The 22,411-nt window shown below is 31.4% G+C and overlaps 3 protein-coding genes across 5 annotated transcripts in view; 1 reads left to right on the top strand and 2 right to left on the bottom strand.

Annotated features, from left to right (window-relative positions):
- The window catches only part of ASPP (Ankyrin-repeat, SH3-domain, and Proline-rich-region containing Protein), a 184,673-nt gene extending 168,807 nt beyond the window's left edge, over positions 1 to 15,866 (bottom strand). For all 3 annotated transcript variants that reach the window (XM_013317483.1, XM_013317484.1, XM_013317482.1), the window contains exon 1: positions 15,571 to 15,866. The gene's annotated coding sequence lies outside the window, so the exon portion shown is untranslated. The remainder of the gene's footprint in view (positions 1 to 15,570) is intronic.
- Positions 15,867 to 18,154: 2,288 nt separating this feature from the next.
- LOC106121615 (inositol-tetrakisphosphate 1-kinase) lies at positions 18,155 to 20,322 on the bottom strand. The gene is made up of 5 exons (XM_013317333.1): positions 19,861 to 20,322; positions 19,670 to 19,768; positions 19,438 to 19,535; positions 18,940 to 19,239; positions 18,155 to 18,681 (listed from the first exon to the last, which is right to left on the bottom strand). The coding sequence occupies exons 1-5, from the start codon at positions 20,077 to 20,079 to the stop codon at positions 18,192 to 18,194; spliced, it is 1,206 nt and encodes a 401-aa protein (XP_013172787.1). The 5' UTR covers positions 20,080 to 20,322; the 3' UTR covers positions 18,155 to 18,191.
- Positions 20,323 to 20,580: 258 nt separating this feature from the next.
- LOC106121617 (uncharacterized) lies at positions 20,581 to 22,389 on the top strand. The gene is made up of 4 exons (XM_013317335.1): positions 20,581 to 20,936; positions 21,004 to 21,269; positions 21,343 to 21,474; positions 21,956 to 22,389. Exons 1-4 carry the CDS (start codon positions 20,819 to 20,821, stop codon positions 22,373 to 22,375), a joined length of 936 nt encoding a protein of 311 aa, XP_013172789.1. The 5' UTR covers positions 20,581 to 20,818; the 3' UTR covers positions 22,376 to 22,389.
- Positions 22,390 to 22,411: the final 22 nt, after the last annotated feature.

Raw genomic sequence — 22,411 nt, forward strand, 5'->3', positions numbered from 1 at the left:
TGAATATACAGTATACACCAAAATAAATTTTTTTACTATTTTTGTCTCCGTCTGTCTGTTCCGGCTATTGTCTGAAATGAATAGACCGATTTTATCAGGACTTTGATTTTACGTTTATTTTAGAAAAATTATTATATTTTAGAAGAATAAAATAATGTTCCAATATCCAAGTACTGTCCAATACCGCGCACAGCTCTAAGACAGTATTTCACAAGGACGAAGTCGCGGGTACAGCTAGTTCAGTCATATAATGTTTATTTGTTTTATGTGAATGGAAAAAGACAGACGAGATGTATTTATGTTGCAAAACTTTGTAGTTGTTTCAAGTGAGTGGCAAACAACGCCAGACACAATGCCCGATGACAGCCGTACATATTGATAACCTTCTGTTTGAAGTTGGCTAAAAAGGCAATTATGAGTTCTGTTAAGTCTCTTTTAGGCACACAATGTCTATTTAAATCTCTATTAGGATATGAAGTTACATAAACAATAAATACAAACCTTAAGGTTCCCTTACCTAAATATATTTACGTGTTATTCAAAATTCATTATTGCGATTTTAATAAATCTAAAAAATATTCTTATACGAAAAACAGAACGGCTGGTCCACCAACGGTTTCTGACACCGAAATCTTTACATACAACCTTTCATCATCCCTGTCTTTCATCTTTAACAAAACAGAGATAACAATATGTTTTAATATGAATTTTGGACTCTGAAACCAACGGCCAATCAGTCTAATCTGATCCGCTCTTCAAATTGAAGGAGATTAGTACACATTCTTTAATAAGCAAAGAATAGAAAACAAGCTATACGAGAGTATGTTTAAAAATGGAAAGCTATAACAATTAGTATCTCCCTAAAAACACGCGGACATGCAGTTATAAGTTGACAATTTGCAGTGCAGACTGCGTTCATTGCGTGCGGCATGACTAAGCGCTTATCGTTTATGTATGAAGCGAGCACATACACGTTGTTAGAACGACGGCGTCGTGACACATCGGTGATTATTCAAAGGCACTGAAATCAACATCTGTCACTGATCGACGATCGCAAGGATTAATTTGCATAGCAAACGGCTTTACATAAATCCCTACGTGAGGTACGGGCCTAATTGTAAACTACTCGTGTATTACCAACCCATTTTAGGGCCGCCATTATCCATTAGGTTAGAGAATGTTTGTTGTGTCTTAGTAAAATTGTTACATACACTCCTATAGTTTATGAAACTTAAGATCATGGGTTAGAATTATTTTAAAATTAACCGCAAAAGCTTTGGTTTAAAAATTTAAGTTTTAAAAATTAGTGTTAAATTATACGACAATGTCCCAGCTCATCCTTGGTCACAAAAAATACAAATGGGTGGATAGAAAACACTACCTACCCATAACTTAGTTTGAGATTAAAACACTAAGGATTCTAACCTTACAAGCCATGTAAAATTAACAGTCTCCTCATTACTTACCAACGAATTACATACAACGGCTTATTTGGGATAACGCACTAAGTTACATTGTCTATTAACTAACTCAACCAGGAGATTAGCTGACATTTGTAGGTGAGTTATACGCATCCCTTCGCCCCAGGGCCTGCGTACACAGAAATCATAAATATTTAAAACAATACGCGGATATTTACGAGCAGTAAATCGCCACAGTAAACCCATGCAAACGCATCAGAATAAAAACAGTTGAAATGAACTCTTTTGAAACCAATCACCGATACTATGAATACAAATTATATATTTATTCAAATAAAACGTACTAATTTAGATTATATACATACTCCATTTTTTATTGAATCAATATTGAAAACTTATGTTTATATCTTACTTCTTACTAAACTTTTAAATGCGAATGTTTGGATGGATGTTTGTTTGAAGGTATCTCCAGAACGACTCATGGATCTTGCTGTAATTTTGTGCAATATGTAGAACTAATAATGTTTTTTTAATTCCGCGCGGACAGAGTCGCGGGCAACAAGTTGTATTATTATATTACAAACAAAACACATGAATGTTCTGGTATTTTTACAGTAAAGCTGGGAGAAAATATTATTGGAATATCTGCCTAAAAATTACTTAATTTATACTTAAAAGCTAAATTAGTATGTACGGTTAATTCCTGTAGGATAGTGGAAATTTTATAAATGCGACAGAAGACATTCAAAATGTTAAGACAACTTATTAATAAACAATACAATTGTTATTTTCATCCTTCAGCTCTTTGAAATGTGCGTAAAAGCAGGAATAGTTTACTGCACATAAAATTTACGACGCATATTTTATCTAATGCAATGCTATCCCCTTTTTGGTAATTCCAATTAAATGGTCAGTTTCTAAAGGCGATTTCCCTTAGCCCCGAAGGCATTGTTTACGGTACACCCTGACATATGCTTCCTAGTACTTTAATAGTCCATAGAAAACTTAACTGCGTTTAAAATTTCATTGTCGATTCGAATATATAATATAATTTATTCGAAACGTTTTAACATCGCTGTAAAGTTTTGTGTGGGAGTCAAACCGCTTATTCGCAGCGACAGATTCAATAATATTAAAATATGATGAATTGAAAATAACGTGCAAAAGTAATAAACATTTTATTGAGAATTTCACTATTTTACCGTATTTTCCGAATTATTTGAAGACAAAACATGGAGATTTGTATCAAAATAAAGTTCATTTATATGCTCTCTATGTAACTAAGATGGATGGATCGTTGGATGGTTGTATAAATAGATAGATGGATGGGTGGATGGATAGATGTTTGTTTGAAGGTATCTCCATAAAGGCTGTATGGATATCACTAAACTTGCTATAGATGAAGAACATAGTCTGGAAGAACACATAGGCTACTAAGTTATTTTTTAATTCCGCGCGGACGGTGTCGCGGGTAACAGCTAGTTGTTTTCATAAAAGAACGAAAAATTCTATGCTTGATCCTAAAGAGATTAGAAATAACAGTACACCTAACATCGGCTTTAGAACATATAGGCAAATTTAATATACATTTAGAGGAGAATAACATAAATTAAATTAAAAAAAAACATGTACTATCTTAATTTAATCTATACGATTAAAGATACAAAAGTTTTCCATATACTTTAAGAGGAATTCGTAATTCAATGTTATTAAAAACATGACTTGTTTACTATAAAAATTTAAATATGCTATTATTATACAGTAAACCTGTTTTTCGTAGAATATAAAACAATTGAGTATCACTTCTCGTAGTCTTTGATCGATAATATGTGTGGGCTGGAAACGTTACTTTCTCTTGGTACCTACGTGTTTCTATCTTGAAGTTATGTCGTAGGTAGTACTGCGAAATACTGTCATTTTAACTTCAGCCAAGTTCATTATCTCTTAATGTCGATATCATTTATCTTCCCTGAATAAGATTTTATAGTAATGGCCTTGTATAATGTTTTACCGCTTGTAAAAAATGCCAATGCAACTTGAATCATTAATTACTTTTACAAACAAGATATACAAAAATATTTATCTCTGAGTGTTAACTTTGTTGATTGTCAGTTAAATAAGAAATGTACACTTAACTTTATGTTAGCAACTAACTACACGTGTTAATGATACAAATGAATTTCGAATTTACATGTTTCAATGTCTCGGTTGTCAATTTGATAGAGCCTATGGCGACCGCGGTATGGTTCATTAAGCAAACCCACGCGCGGTGGGAGCTGTAAAAACTGCCCATTGTTTTGATATTTCGTAACATATTTAAACACACGCCGTGACAAACAAGCATAGCTATATTATTTTGTCTATTATTATAGAGAACTTTCTCAAGTATTTTTATTTTAAAATTATAATTTGACTGTGAATTATTAGCCTATGAAGCCTAGACGTTTTTCCAGACTATGTTCTCAATCTGTGCCAATATTCATCACAATCTGGTGAGCCGTTCCGGATATACCTTCTAACAAACATCCATCCATCCATCTAAAGTTTCACATTTATAATTTTAGTAGAAAGTACAATTTAGGAACATAAATTTTGTATGTCGTCTTCCCTTTGATATGCCATTTTTCCCGATACTTTTATGACTGCATTTGTTGTCAAAGTCTTAATTTATTTTATGTTCTATCTATTTCAGAGTCTGTCTGCTTTTCTTGTATCAATTCTTTACTATAAATCCCTTACTTCTCGAGTGACTTTATTCTACGACTTCAATTTAAATCCTTCAAGTTTTTTCATTCCTCTTTATTTCATAGTATCATTCTTGTATCGTCGCGTACAATGAAAAGCCTTTTACTGTAAATTACCCTTTTATACATATATTTCTTTTCTTCTCATTTCAAGCTTTGCTTGTTATTTTGTTAATTTTATTCCTGAGTAAGTTTAACACAACAAAATATTTTTACTTTCCTTATACCTTTAAAATATATTTTCAAATCTAACAATTATAGTTACATTTTACTATATAACTAGCTTTCACCTACGTCACCGTTCGAGCAGTATTAAAAAAAATCTTAATTAGCCTATGTGTTTCCAGGCTATGTTCTACATCTATGCCAAATTTCAACGAGATCCATGAAGCCGTTTTAGGGATAATTTCTAACAAACATCCATTCATCCATCAAAACATTCGTATTCAGAATATTAAATAGAAGGAAGATTTCAAATACGATATTAGAAAAAATATAAAAATAACACATTATTAACTCTTTGTTCTTTGTTTGAACAAAATCCTAAAGTTTTCGTAACATAGTAACATAGAGGTACACAGTAAATACAGTTGTGTCAACCGTCCTAAAATCTAACAGCTTTCTTGTGTAACGTTTCGCTTTTTAACCCACTTTTAACACACAACTTTCATCGAAACTACCAAACATACGCCCTACGGATATATTGTGTAACTAGGTTTTACACAACGCATTGTTTGCAATAATGTCAAATACATATGAATTTTTCCTTATTAATTAGTAAACATTATTATATCATACAAGTACGATGTGTATATATAACAATAAGATTACTTAAAAGACTGGTATACAAAAATCTTTTGACCACTTTACTACTTAACATCAGGTTGGATCGTTGTCAAGCGCAAGTTTGTAATAGTGGATCGTACAGAAGGTGCAAAATTGTTGAAATTGACTTTCATATTCAATCTAAACATATTAATAAAATTGTAATGTCTATATATCGGAAAAAATTATTCATATTTTGTAGAAATTGTACATATAGTTGCCTTGTAAGTAACCAAAAACCACTTTAAAAATGTTTTGTCTGTCTATCCGCAAGTCCGCGATTGTTCTTGGTAATCTCCGAAACTGTTGGACAGATTTTGACGGGACATTGATAGGAAGGTAGGTGATGCACCTGATAATATTATAGAGATATAGTTTACTAATTTATATAACACATTATATTAAAAGTCAAGCTATATATTTCACGGTCTATTGAGTTCGCAAAGAGTATGTATAAAATTAGCCATCGATTCAAGCCAACCGACACATCCGTTGTTATTCGCCCACTGACAATATAATTGCGTTTCGCTCTACGTAACACGATTTTTATTACTACTTTTTATAGTACATTAAATTGTATTGTTGTATATAGCATTGTTCATTACCCATATGCCTCTTTAGCAATTTACATGTCTAGCTTGAATCAAGGAAAAAGAAAAATACTGAACGTAATTAGACCGATCCACACTGTGGTTTGGCAGAATACTCTCTATATGTACGTACCTTTATCTTGTCTTACACATTGAGATGTATATTTAAATTAAAGTCTTATTTGAGCCTACTTAAACAATGGAGAGACATTTAGTTATAAAATAATTGTTATTTAACTAATATTGTTTTTTTTTCTGTTCGTACTTTATAAAAAATAATAGAAAGAACACCAGCGGCAGCTTGATGAAATAACCTAACCCTAAAATATTTTTCTGTGGTGCAAGTAAAAAGTAGTTACAAATGGATCCACTCAACCGGAATAAAATAGCTTTTACAAAATAGTACATTAATAGGACGCCGTGATGAAATCAGGTCTCACAATAATTGAATATTAAGGCTGACATACTCGGACTGCTTTTAATATCGATAGAAGCGGTCGGATTTTGATCAGCAGTTAACGAACGCCATAAACGAACCACAGTTAGTAGCCGACACTAAAACACTGCCAATCGCTCGAATCTGTCAATGCCAACAGAAAGCTGTTCGTGTGTATCGGCCCTTATTTTCTTTTATACGGAATCTGTTTCAGCCGATTACTATCAAGCCTTTTTTGAACTTGTTATGTACTAGTTAGTCGTTAAGCCGTTTACGCTACATTATATGAAACAAACGCAAAATTTATTACCATTCTATCACTTGACCAAAAAGAATAATTACATGATGTTCCCAAAATCACGGAATAAATAATAAACAAATTCTTAACATTGTTACCAAACTATTTCAATTTATTTTTTACTCAACAACTTTCTTATAAAGCGCCAAGTCCAAAGGTAATTACTTGTAACTATTCATTTGAACATAAATAAAGTACTTTATATTCCAACAAACAAGTAAACATGCGCAGCGAATCTCTTAATTACTTTCAATTCAAGAACGCACGTGTTAATATCTGTGAAGTGATAAAATGGAACTCGCTAACTACAAAGTTATTTATCAATTGGCCACACGTAACAATAAAACGCATGCCGAGTTGTGTCAGTGACCCGTAATACAAGCAACAGTTAAATAATTAACGAAACAACGGTATTTGCCTAATCAATTGTAACATGCCAAGTACAAAAGATGTAGCTTAGAAAAAATAAAACATCCTTGGTTGCTTGACCTTATCAACTAGTTTAATTCGTTAATTTATTTCTAAGGTCATTCATGTTCAAATGAATAGTTATAAACAATCTTACATTAAAAGAAGACGAATAATTAGATAACACAGGTTTATATTGCCAATTGTTCGTTATATAATATTTTAAAATAGATAGAAAGATAATTAGGCAGCAAAGATAGAGAAAAATCGAGTTTTTGTTTGCGTTTAAACAATATTAATTTAAATAAATCAGTTTATTTGCAATTTAAATCAAAATAAAATCATATTTCGTAATATCAATTTCCTTTAAAATCCGAAAAAATTATGGAGTATTAACATGCTTGTTTTCCATAAAACATTTTATGACAGCATCTAACATTAGCCTTTGGTCTATGCGCCATCATGACCGGCTAGTCTATGAATAAAGATGGTAGTAAGAACAGTTTAATTGTTGACTAGCCACGTACAAGGCTCAGACCACATTTAGCGTATACATCTAAGCCGTCCGACTAGATTTCACTGTATTTGATTACCACGATTATTTCTTGTCCACTCTCGTATCTAGATATAATTACTATGATAATTATGGATCTCTCTACGCTTTTTATAACACCGCTTTAGGGAATACGAAGTTACCCTAGTATTTGAATATGATCGATTGAGTTTGCAATTTAGTACCATCTCTGTATTCTTAAGTAAACTTTTACAGCAGTTCACAATGTTTTTACGTCTAGGATTACCAATGAGCTAGAAAAGTAAGTTTTGTGTTGTCACTATTTGTAAATAGCATGTATGCTATTCATCTGAATTACTAGCAAATCCTACAAATGTACTGTTAATTTTTTTATATCAAGATATTAAACGAGCGAGGATCCAACCGCTGCCTATAGACATCCGCAATTGCAAATGCGTTATCTTCCTTTAATGGACGTAGGTGGCGACGCACAGAAAGTGGATATTTCCCCCTATTGTACGTACACTCCGCTGTCAAATCCGTGAACATATCATGAATGCTTGAAAGGATAACATTAATAAAAAATATTGTCAAGTCATCCGGCAGGAACAGTCGTACAATAACCTATTGCAAGTCGGAGTGTAATAGTTCCGATGTCGTAGGCTCATTAGATCGTAGCGTGAGGGAGCTAATGAGGCGCGATGCTATCGTGACCCGCCGCGGCCACTTTCACTTGCAAGGGCCAACGATTGTATGACGCAGAACTGACGTAACATTACTACTGTTAGACTTGCCGATACTTTGGAAAGCTGTAAAACAATAGTGAGTTTTTTTTTCCGAAAAATTTAAGGGCAAACAACTGTTGGATAAAAAATTAAAATCAGAAGCTGTATAATTTAATAATAGAATAGACTAAACTGATAGTAGTACGTACTATACCATATTATAAGTTGCCATTACAAAGACGTTCTCCAATCTGTTTATATTTTACTCTGTGACAAATGTGAGCGCAAATTATGAGCACGCCTAGTTGAGACCATATTTTAACTCGTGGCTTCCACGGAAATACTACCTCCTCCATATTCGGATACGCTCTCTTCTTTGTTTAGAAAATTTATACACTATTGCGTATTGCTCGGAATTTATGGGGTCTCGTAACGTATGCTCTAAACGTGTTTTGATATTTATGTGACATATAGGCCCGGCTTTAAAGGTTAAATATAAAGAGGAGTTATAAATGTCCTTCTTATATCTTAAATGTATATTAATATTTTATATTTTTGTAGGTTATGTTAGACGATAACATAAAAAAAGTTTGGACAAGTTATGCCCATTTATTCTTTCTAAAACTATAAATAACTTGAGATTGTCCTGCGAAATATTTAATTTAGCAACTTTCTAACCTTTCCTACGATTTCTTAATGATGATTTATAAAGCGAATGTTATTAAATTGGATTATTACTAATCGATTAAAATGTTGTTATAATTATTTATTACGTTGTAAACCTGTTTAAAATAATATAAAATTGTAGTTAAATGATTTTACGAACAATGATCTCATAAAAAAACAAAATCAAGTTACTCGGTAAGCCATCTGTTACGCGCGTAATGTGCGCCCATGCAATGTCAAAACTTCCGACATAGACATGAAATATAATATGTTCTCTTACCGCACATTATTTTATACAATCATGGCTAATAAATGTCGCTGCATTAGTAAACTTTTGATTGTTTTAAATGCTTATCAAAAACAATATAGCACTTTAACATATAAAAGTACGGTTTACATTAATCCAGTCCAGATCCAATACAGCGCTGGATTGGAATAATGTAAACTGGGCATAACTAATAAATCAGGTACGTGAACGAAAGCGATCCGTTTTCCAAACGAAACTAGAAATTATCACATGCAAGATAGCACAATTATCAATCAATTAAATGAGTACAACAACAAAACTAAATTGATCTTGATAAAAGGAAGAAAGCGGCGACCATTACAAAATCGTGACGTAATACGTTACGTCATAACAGTAGCGATGGCAGATAATTGGCGGTATTCGGCCAGTTACTCACTAGCCGTAAAATTATCACCAGCCATTGACACAAGGCAGGTGCACATTCTGGTTTTACATTTAGGTCATCGATAAAGAAATGATAAAAAATAATGAAAAAACAGAACGTTAGTGCGCGTCGCTAAATAAAGCGGCGCTAAAAACTGCATTAAAGACGTTTTTGTTATTGCTTTTGAATGAATTAAAAATAAAAAACCTTGTTGACAAAATTAGTTATTTGTAATAAATACAGTTTTAAGCAATTTTGCGTTTTTTTTTCCTGATAGATTTTTAAATTCCTACCATTTGTTATTGTAAAAAAATGACGCCACAGATAATAAATAAATTAATGGTGAAAAATGTATGTTAATTATTATTCCCATTACGGTTGTTACAGATTATATTTAATTTATAACAATCTACGTACGGTGTAATTATTTCAACTAGCAAACCGCGTTATAACGATACAACACGGTCTTTATACTTGTGGCCGTTATAAGAAAATTACAAACATTAAACAGGATCACTGCAGTATCAGGCCTTATTATTTTAATGTTCAAAAGATCGTATCAGATAAATAAAAAAACACAAGTTTCTCTTCAATAAGTGTAAAATGTAGCTTATCAATAACAGGAACAATTAATAAATCGCTTTTTTATTAAGAGATAGCTGTCGCCCGCATCTCCGCCCACGCGGAATTACAAAAAATCTTAGTAGCCTATGTCTTCTTCCAGACCGTGTTCTACATCTATGCCAAATTTCAGCGAGATCCATCCAGCCATTCTGGAGATATCTTCAAACAAAAATCCATCCATCTAAACATACGTATTCGCACATGATAAGATTTATAGTAAGAAGAATAAGTACGTTATTACGCGAATATCTTAACAAATACCTACAAACTTTTAGATTAATAAAAATGTAACTCATTTATTGCAACTTTACGATGGTATTATTACGATATCGAGCAATATTGTCCAAATATTACAACCTAAAAAGTAAACACGGCGTTCGACGCCTCCGCAAATAGATGTACTATTTGTCTACGTCGCTGTGTACATAAATACTCGCCTTCCAGCGGCGTAATGACATTTGCAATAAATAAAAAGAAAGAAATCATTTGTAAGAAAAATTCTATATAGAGAAGTGAAAATCTCTACAGTGTTTCCATTTTTTTTGTCTACGATTTAGTTTTATAATCTGTGACGATTTTAAAGGTAGGAAACGTATTTGCAATTACGTATGTCTATGGGTAAAGGTCGGTTCGCTACTTCAGCGATTTCAGGTTGTCGCGCCCTCCACCTTTGCCACCTTAAGATATAAAAAATTACATTTAGCCTTTGTTGTTATGACAAACACTTTCCTTGCAGTTATTGTATAGTACACAAAACCTATGATAATGGCTCGAGGTACAGTACGTTGAATGTCTTATGTTGATTACTGGGTTAACTCGTGTTTATAAATATACACAGCGGGTAACAATCATTCAATTGTTTCAAGAAATATATTGTTTCATATAGTACCAGTGCTTAAATAACAAACTCTGTCATATAATGTACCAGAGTTATTATTTTCTAACAACTTTATTCATATTTTGGACAGTTATTTGTATTAGTAGACTGATTCCTTTTTGAATTTAAAACTATTCGTAACATTAATAGGATACTTTTAAGTACATACAAAAGTGAGGTTAGTAAAAGCAATGACTTGTTTACAACATTCTGTGAAATAGTGCGCAAACGAACAAACAAAAGAAGAGTAACAAATCAATGCTCAACAAACACATTTAACACATCAATAGTCGCAAGCGTCAATTCGCAATTGCCACCGCGTTGTGTCAATATTTGCCTCGGCACCAACCTCAGAGGTGCCTCGCGGAGGTTCGAAGTATACCACACGCCTACGCTTTGTTTGCAAGCCTTCGACACGCATAAAAAACATTTCAACCATTTCGCAGCCATCTGATAAGACATAAAACAATGGAACATTTTTCTACTTTCACGATTTAAATAGAACTTGTCATGAAGCAGTCAAATATTTCTATTACATGCATACGAACAATTATGAAATAACTAGCTATCGCCCGTAATACCCTGTGTGTTCTTTCAGATTATGTTTTACATCTTTGCTAAATTTCAGCGAGATCTATGCAATCGTTCTGGAGATACCTTCAACATCCATCCATATAAATACTGGCATTTATAATATAAGTAAGATAACAAAAGAGGAAACAATATTACAAGGACAATTACCGACGAAATGATGGACGAAAATAAGAGGTAAGGATGAGTCTACGACCGTAGGATGCTGGATAAACTCATGGAAGAATGGACTATCTGTTTTGTTATCTAAATCGATTACAATTTGCTCAGAATTATTCCGGCACAATTCCCATGATTATGAACAATGGTTTCCTGCACTTGATCTCATAAATTATGTTCTAACCTAGGTACGAGTAATTTCTCTCTGTGTCACTAAATGTAGGCCAAGCGGTGACAAACTAGTATTGGGTTTAAGGTAAGAAAATATTAAATTACTGATGTAGAACAGAAATATAGTAAAAGAAAATTAACAAATACAAAAACAACTTAACATTTTGCTAATATTATAAATCCGATTGTTTAGATGGATGGATGTTTGATTGAATGTATTGTTTAAATTTGGTATAGATGTAGAACATACTCTGAAAGAAGACATAGACTACTAATTAAGTTTTTTTTTTTTAAGCATGGACGGAGTCGCGGGCGACAGCTAGTATGCAATAAATATACACTTTTGTGCATTAAATTACACTTATGCAGTAGTTTTTATGTCATTAAAGATATCGACTCTGAGATCCGTGTAGCAATATTTTAAAAACATTCAGTGTTATGTATAAAAACGGTAAACTTCTAAAGATATCGAGCTTAATACATAGTAAGATAAGTCGTATACTGTAATACGATGTGTAAATACTCGGATAAATGGTATCGATATGCATTAGTAGCACCATATCGATATCATAATGTCGACACAAATTCGATGCTATCGCGATTAAACAGCGCATTTGCAAGCGATTTGTTGCCAGTGATAAACTTGCATATCGCATAGTAAGAAAAGAAATAAATGTATTCATATTAAACCCTAGTATATAAAATACTTATTAATACATGCCATAACTTTTATATGTCGTTTTTTTATAATTATCTTGTCATAATTTTCAGGGTCATGAAATTGTCAATACATACCTGTTATATTTGTTATTTATGACAATCATTTTTTTCTAATAAAAACCCTCAGTACAAGCTTTCATAAAATCAAAAATGTTAACTCACCGTTAACTCAAAAGTTGCCATGGCAACATCGTGAAACAAAGGAACAACGCTCTATTCATACGTCGACTGAAAAAACAGCAATATTTGACGCTGACGATATACGGACCGACAAAATAAATATTAAAAAACTTACTAACACTTTTATAAAATCCTTCATATCCTATTTCTTTTGAAATTTTTTAACAAAGCCAAAATCTAGATTCCAAAGTTAGATTTTAGGTTAACTGGAATAGACAGGTACTGTCCTATCATCTTTTAGATGATTAATGTAAATATGAATAGCTTAAGTCACCTTTCCCTACTTATTGCTATTTATATCTTCTGGGTTTTTAATCTTTAACGTATTGAATTGACTAAAATACAACACAAATAGCAAAATAGATATAGGAAAAGGGATGATATTGCTTTCATACACACTCATAATCTTGTGTATGCGATTACGAGTTTATAAGGATGTTTATTTAGTTCTATCAAAACAAACAACAAGAGCAATGAGGCCGGATACAAGCTGGTCTTTCCATGAGGCCTTGTCTACGCACTTGTTTAAAAAAGTATAGGAAGAACAACCCTATGGAACGCGTCCGATCCCATTAAAGACGGCCGACAAGCAAACTAGTTTCACTTTACAGTTAACAGACGAGACAGTTCGATTCTGCGACGATACTGAGACGAAGGTCGCGGGAACTCGAGCGATACTAATTCGGAATTCATTTTGTAAACCGATGACAGTAGCGACAGTAAGGGTTGCCATCTAAAGGAGATAACTTTATTTGTATTTTTATAACGTATTATAATTGATCTTGCATCAAGTCACCGAGAGACAGGTTATATTTTTGTGGCTCAGCATCTAATTTAACTTTGTAAGATTTTGGATGTTATATAAAGAATCAAAATGGAAACTCTCCTCCCCATAGGATTAAAACATATGAGTAATTTTTATCCTCATACAGATCTAGAAAAAAAACAAAATTAGACCAAAACTATTAATTCATGGGCTTTGCTTAACATACTTTAACTTGATATCAGGTAAAAGTACTTTAATCGATTTGAGTAGTCAATACTTAGCTTCTGTCCTTTACGTTTTTATAAGAGAGAGTTATTAAAGAAATTAACGCAGCAACTTATTTGAATATAAAAAAATTGTCACTCGAAATCAGTATTTTTAACACAAAATAAATTTTACCCAAAAAGGTTACCCGTGTCAATTAACATCAATTCGGCGGCTGCTTATTAAAGGTCGGTAAAGTATAAAGGATAGTGATTGCGATCTTTGTTTTCACCGTTCAATAAAACATGATGTTTTATAGAAGTCTTCCCCTATTAAAAAATATGAACTTCATGGTTTAAAAAAAATTAATAAATCTTTGCATATCTTACTAATACTATATCTTACTTCTTACTAATATGCGAATGTTAGAAGATATCACCGGAACGGCTGCATGGAGTCTGTTTAAATTTGGCATAGATTTAGAACATAGTCTGGAAGCACACAAGGGCTAATAAATGTTTTCTTTTGATTTCCCATCGACGAAGTCGCAGGCGATAGTTAGTGTACAATACGCGGCAAAATAAATACGCAAAAAGGAATAACCTTGAATCTTAAAACGACGCTTTAGTTGCAAACTACCAATTAAGAACGAAACATGAACGACTGTTTTTCCGACACATATTTATTTTAAAGGGATTTATACGTTATTCACCGTTAATTTACGATATATTTTTATATTAACCACGATTCTACCTTCAATCTAATTAAAGATATTAATATAATTTCTAAATATCAACAGTGAAGTAAACGGTTTTATGTCTTGGTTATTAAGTAATTTAAAATCCTATCCGTATGTTCAATATTTACGTAATAAATGCAAAATAATAGTTTTAAATACTTGTAAAACGGTAAAATTGTGCAACAAACTTATCAAGAACGATATCTAACTGCATATATGACACAAGTCATCAGGTTACAGCTGTTTCCAATGCGTTTAGTAAAAGAATCCGAAGATCCAATTACTATAAAGCTTGTTAATAGCAAAGCTGGTTTATCTATTATACCTATTTACCTTTTTATGAATAAATCGATTTATAAAATTAAACCATTCCGCCAATGAATCGGAAACAATTTTCGACTATTGACTTTAGTTTCATGTACTAGATTTGTAACCACATGTTGGTGTTGCCATGCATAACACAGATCTTTATACAAGGTACCACAAGAACAGAAACATATGTTTTTTTTGATAATCAGTATTTAAATTTTTTTCCACTTCCGCCTCCGCCTCCGTTAACCTCCGCATCCGCAGAACTTTGACGTTTTACATCCACTTCAGTTGAAAAGGCCTTCTTCATAGCCCTGTGTAAGAACCTACTTATAATGTATTGGAAAATTTTCAAAAATCATTTAGTTATTTTTATGATGATGAAAACGTCTATCAATCATATACAATCATGTAACTAAAATATAAAACTGAAATAGAAGTATAAAATACGATAAACCATTAAATTAACTAGAGTGCCTTGCTTTACTAACGATCCAATTTGCATACACCTTAAATGTTATTTCGACTTTCTCGTTTTATTGTTAGAGGCATCAGCTATTTGGAAACTGCTAAAATGTATCAAATAAACTCAATAAACCACATCCTATTCATTGGTAATTATCATAAAGTTGAAAAATTGTGCAAAGTATTTTCCAAAGTCATTGTGCAAAATAAACGTCAGATATTGTTTGGAAAATATATCTAAGTTAAAAAGAGAAATTTTGTGATATTTGTGACTTAAAAATTAAGTGATTATTAGAGGAAAAACTAATTAAGTAAATTATAATAAAATAGTTTCCCAACCAATCAAAATAAATTTCTTGATTTTTTTTGGAAAAATACAAAGAACAGTCCAGTCTTGGTTTCGAGACCGGCAATCTTCGGTTACGAAAAATCTTATACATGTTGAGCTCAAACAATAAAAAACTTACTTGTGATTATATTTCACGTGTGTCCTTAATGTTCACAATAACAACACATCGTGGCACACATTCCAAAATTGATTGCTTTAGTAGGCATCATCGGAAAACTGAATATCATAACAACGCAAAACAATCACCATCGATTATTAAAAAATAAATATATTCACAGTCCACCAACGAAGCAGGAAATCGGCAATTTGTTTTAAATGAATTATCATTATACACATAAACTTTTTTTCGAAAAACCGGTACGCAGTTTAAAAACGTGCGACGTTAGCATAACGCGAAAATACGAAAGCGAACGGCGATGCGCGGGCGCGGGCGCGCGACGTGCACTTGCCTCGTGTGCCCACAGCTGACTGAATCGCAATTCGGAACAACGCAACAATAATTATACCAGGTTCCAATTTTTTTTTAACGACCACCGTTAGCCGGCGATAGATCTCTGTATCCATCTTGTGGAACATTAGATTTGCGATACGGTTATACTTCCTGTGTTAAGGCGCCGCAGCACGACGAGTGTTGCGGATGTTTTCTTCACGTAATGCATTATAAATTGTGCAGATTTACCACTACTGCAACTAGATGTGATTTATGCACGCGACTGTATCGAATTAACAATTGCCCATTTTATCGTTACGCATACTGAACGTAACTGTTGTCGCAAACCGTGTAATATTAGAAGCAGCAACGTACATTTTTGTATACTGTTATGCGCTTATTCCAAAACCTTCTTTCATCCTTTGCGTATTATAAACCTAAAGAACCACGCAGAATACTGAAAAAAAAGTTATAGGGTTTTAAGTAATAAACGAAATACTTTATTTTGTAAAAATATATAATTGTAGAACTTATGTATACAATGTTATAGGCAAATAAATGTTAGTATGCTATATTAATATATGACAATATAGTGTGAGAGAGCACATAGTATATGTAATAGTTAGGATACATATTATAATATAATACATTCGAATAACATTATAGTGTAAAACAGCACTTAAGACTTAAAACTAGAAAACTTCAAAAATCAGTCTCAGATAAATAATACATCCGACATTGCTTCATGGAATGTTTAGAAATATACATACATCTAACCTTAGGTTTCCGAGACAAAATCTCTATTTAAAATATATCGTCATCCCTCTCATCATCTTTGACAAAACAGAGATAACAGTATCTTTTAAACTTGGATTTTGGTCTTAGAAACCCATGGTAAATCTAATTTCCAGATCAATACTAACCATATAAGAAATGTTGCAAGCCATAATTACAACAAAAAATTGACAATACACATTACTTACTTATTTCTTACTTCTTTATGATTTTTATTTTAAAAGCTTCCTGCACCAAACTTTAAAAACTCTAACCATGGCTTTCTGAGCCCAAAATCCCCGTTTGAAACATATTGTTACATTTGTTTTGTCAAAGATAATGACAGGGATGACAATATGATTTTATAGAGATTTTGGTCAACAGATAGTAATTTTTTAACCACATTTGAAGACTGATCCTTCTTGTGGTACTGTAATTAAAAAAATAAACAGAAACTTCATCCTCGACTTTTTTAATCATATATAAGAGGTATTAATTTAAAATATATATTTTTTAATATTCGATATTTGACGAATTATAGGCTTGATCAAAACTACCCAAATGTACAGAGTACTTGCAAAAAACAATAAACTATTTAAAATTTGTACCGCTTTAAATTTAAATCGAACTTTAGTACTACAATATACAAGATTAAAAATAGTTAAGAGCTGTTTACAAAGCAATATTCTATTATAAAACAGAAATTAAAAAAAAAACTGTACATACATAACCCACATCCAATAAAACATTATATTCTTGTGCGTTTGTTCTTTTTAATTTGTAAGCATTTTGAACAATTCCAAAAGAAGTGCTTTTATTGCCTTTGATTTAATTTTGACATAACAAATGTTTCTTACAACTAATGTAATATGAAGGAAATATTTGAATATTTGTTTGTTTGCATGGAATAGGCTCCGAAACTACTGAACTGAGTCGGTTACTCCCGCACTAATAAGCTACCATCCAGTAAGAGTATCATGGAAATTGGTTCAGCCGTTGTGGAGATTACCCGAAACAGACACTGACATACAGACAAACATTTTAAAAATAGTTTATTTAGAAAGCAACGGAAATGCATCATGTTCAAGAAATAAGATTTTGTTATTTATTGATATTACATAGTCAATTTAATTATATTACTTGTATATAGATATTATTAAAGCTAAAATTTAAAACACAAATTATACAGCATATTTAATAGTTACATATTAGTTAAATACTATTTTTATAGTATAAAAATCTTAATACTTATTATACTACTTATAGTAAAATTCTTATTTACAAATCATGAATTATAAATGTACATATTTCAAATTTGTTTTTTCCATCATCAACAAACACACATTCAAACAGAGGTTATGAATTAATTGGCACAACATTAAATCGTAACAAAGACCATTTACTTGAAGACTAAAGCTTATATGAAGTATTTAGTATTCAAAAATTTTACTCTATGTTTTTTTCTCATTCATTTAAAAAATGCAAAACAAATATAAATCATGGCAGTTTAACAATTAAGAGATTAATTAATTTTATCAATTTATATTCATACCTGTAACACTTAACCTATTTGTACTTTGACCTACATTAATGAATCCATTTGAAATATAATTACAATAGTAATCATTTAAACCATTACTCGAACTTGTATGACAACTGTCTCCATTAGACATTTTATTAACATTTTCATCGATACAATCCAATAAGTGATCAAAGAAATTTGGAAAATTATCGTAACTCGGAAACACATTTATATCTATAACTGCATGGTTACCTGTTGTATTATCTATAACTACATCAAAACCAGTCAGTAGTAAGCCAATTTTTTCTCTTAATAATTTGATAATAGGTTTTATTTTGTTCTCATCAAGAGTCAATTTAACATCAGGCTTGTCGTGTGGATCTAATATAGATAGAGTTGACCGACTGTCTGCTTTACAAACTTCACCAGTGGTGTAGAATATAGGTTCCAATTCTTCAGATGCATTAAAGTTTTTTAGACTAGGCCGCTGACATATATGATATCTGAAAATGAAACCATTAGCTATTTAAAAAAAAGTAGTAGTATGAAAAAAGGTCAATTGCAATACATACAAACTTTTTACTTCATTATTTTTTTTAATCTAAACAAAAAAAGTTCAAATCATCAAGGTCTTTTAACAACAACTTATTTCCCTTTAACAAAACACAATGTCTAGGAAGTAATGTTGCTAAAAAAGCACCATTCATTTGAGTCATTACTAAATTAAATCATCTTGAATTTAATATAAGTGTCAATCTTACCTGTTTCCCACTACAAAAACTTTATGCAATACTGCATTATGATTAACAAAACTCTGGACCACACATGGAGGTTTGCAAGCATTTAAACCTTTTTTGTTAAATATAAGAACCATTTCATGAGCAGATTTTGAACCATGTGCGATTGTTGGTTTACATATAACAGGAAATGAAACTCCCCATTGCCGCATTATCTCAACATTTTGTTCAATATTACATGTCTTGAATTCAGCAAAATTTGGTGTAAATATTCCATGTCTCTGAAGTGATAATTCCTCTTGTAATATAGAATAATAGCAGTGCCTGAAAATGGCAATGAGTCATAATTAACAATAGAAAAATATTTAAATGTCTGCGGTATGTTAAATCAACATCTGTTGCTGTTTGGTACATACGGAATACAGGTGTAAAATAAAGTATTCAATAATTGTGTGCTGTCTAAAAATTTTTTATAAATTGGTGTAAACTTTGAAGAATTTAAACTTTTTATTTTTTCATTACCTATTTAGCAAGATCCTTACATTATCAATTGGATCAATTACTGTTGTATTTGGATGATTTGATAGATACTGTTGAACATTACAAATGATGTGAAGTGCCTGCAAAAATATACTAAATTAAAAAACTAAATTAGTTTTTGTAAACTTAAAATTTCAATACGCCGACTGAGTCAGCATACAATTAGTCACGTTTTAAGTGACGTAATATTTAATTAATAAATTCACGATAGTACCTTTAAATCACCTTGATCAGATGCAGCTATAACATCGGTCAATTTATGAAGAAAAACATCACACTCTGTTTGATCTTCCAAAGGTTTCTCCAAATCTAGCTATAAAAATTAACGATGTCAAATAAATAAAACATGAAACAGTAGACCAATCATTAATACAGTAGTTAAAATAATAAGAAATACTTAATTACCTTGATAAGGTTGTAACCATGTGAATTACAAGTTTTAATTAGTTCCTTCCAGTTTAGCTTTTGACTCTTCTTCTCCGATATCCATATCCCAATATTTTTACGACGGTTACTTTGTTTATTATTCATCTTGCTATTTGTTTCCTTTAACTTTATTATGGCAGTTAAAACACAACACACTTTGTTAGAAGAAAGTAAAATTTTACCAGTGTTCTCAAGCATAAAAGATAAAAATACTCTTTCGAATATAAAATTATTAAAAATAAATAACGAAATGTCTAATAATTACAAATAAAAAAGCAGGTAACCAATAAATTTAACTCCATACGACCTGCAAATTTATTTTTCCGCGGAAGTGGCGGAAAACGAAAACACAACATTAAATTATAACCGATATAAGGCAATAAGCTATCGCAAAATAACAGTTAACGAACAGTTGCCCAATGTAACATTTTGCGAAACGCAAGGTAGTTCCATGAAACTAATATTTTTTTATAAATAACGCAACATCAAAAAAGAGATTTATACAAAAAAAATTGACTTTAACAGCAATTTTCCTAGTGCTATGTGATCATTTTTAAATAGAAGCGACAAGAAAATAACGGTGGAATAGCAATTAGGCTTCTATAGATTTGGCTACCTTTAACGCATCTGTATTAAATATTATACTCTACTATTGGAAGTCTATGGTCAACTGAACTGTCATCTGTCATGTGTCTTGTGTCGTCCTAATTCAAACCTCGTTTTTTGTTGCTTTTGCTTATTTACTAGTTGCTCTAATTTAATATTAGCATAGATAGTATACTATATAATAAATAAGGTTATTCAAATAAGGATTATCTGAATCTAATGCATATCTTATATTTTTATAGTACCTATAAAGATTTTGAAAACAGAAACATTAGTTTGTGTTTCATACGGTGCTTTATTTATTTAAATTTGTTATAACTTTTCACCAAAAATGTCAGAAGACGATGTTTTTGATATCAAGTTCCAATTTTTGGAACTATTTGCAGACTTAGATGAAGCACAGTTAGATGTTATTGAAAACTGGATTTTGTCTCGGGCTTACAGAAAAGGTATACATTCGCATTTTTGTATTTCAAGTTTAAAGCAAAATGATTACCCATGTTCGTATTATTCTAGATTTACAATTTAAAAAAGATCTTGATAGTAAAGAAGAGGACTTAATTAAAATTGGTAAGAAGTTAAGAAAACTTGTGCCTTTTGAAGGAGAATTGGCTTCTGAGAACATAGTACCTCCCATTGTCGGAGACCAGGCTGACTGCACTAAAGCTAACACATGCCATATAGACGAGTTTTTATATGATGAAAAAGCAGTTGAAAACTTGATAAAATGTGGAAAACTTAAAAGACATTATTGTATTGATTGTAACTCCCGAAATGTCAAGGTAATATATATCATGTAATATAGTAATATTTCTTTATAATAAATGGGTCGGTTTAACTTTTTTTTACTTTCAGGAATTGATCTATACTTCACATTCAATGTCCAGACAAACACTAAAATTTATCTTCAATGTTCTATTACCTGCAGATTTAGAAGGAAAACGGTTATTAGATGTAGGGTCAAGACTTGGAGCAGTGCTATATGGAGTAAGTGTGAAAAATGTAATTGTAATGAAATAATTCTATGTGATATAGTTAAATTCCGATACAACAAATTAATTGGGATAATCAACATAGACCAAAACAAAAACAGACTGTCACAATAGAATAAACTTTATTAAGCTTTGTAGCATTCGTTGTGCTATATTTGGCTCGTTCACGTACCGACACGTGTTACCGGCTCAAAGGTCTGACATCGACTGACGTCCCCTCTCTCCGGTATGTACTTATGGCGTGTACGCTCGAGACAAACAACACTACGTTTATGCATACACTACAAGCTTAATTTAACAAAGACAGTGGTACAATAACCCTCTACATAACAGTTAAAATATATCTGGATTCCAGTGAGTTCCAACAAAACAAAAATTGCTTGTTTTTTTTTTTTAATTACACATATAACCAATTCGGATAATCAGTGATTTGGTTAATGGGCATTTTACTAATAAAGTATTATCTTATTTTTTAGGCTTACCACTTTTCAAATGCGAGTTCAATAATTGGAATAGAAATGAACAAAGAATGTTGTGAAGTACAAGAAAATATTATAAGTCAATTTTCAATGGACAGAAATAGAATTAAAGTTATACATTCTGATGTAATGGAGAAACATGATATTGTTGAATTATCTGATATAATTGTTATCAATGTTCTTGATTTTTTTGTTGATATTGAAAAACATAAAGAAATGTGGTATTTTTTCAAAAAGCATATAAAGAAAGGCACTTTTATTATTACCAACAGAAGTATGGCTGATACTTTAGGTTACTTAGATATTTTTGAAGAATTTATGGAATGGTTAACAATTTGTAAACCACAGCAAATGGAAAATGAAGCATTCTTTGATATAGAGAGTAATAGTGAAATATTTCTCTATGCTGTAAAATAAATCATGACATTATTTTTTTTTATTTAATTAGATTTC

This window comes from Papilio xuthus, unplaced genomic scaffold (assembly GCF_000836235.2).
Source record: "Papilio xuthus unplaced genomic scaffold, Pxut_1.1 DF826938.1, whole genome shotgun sequence".
NCBI lineage: Eukaryota > Metazoa > Arthropoda > Insecta > Lepidoptera > Papilionidae > Papilio > Papilio xuthus.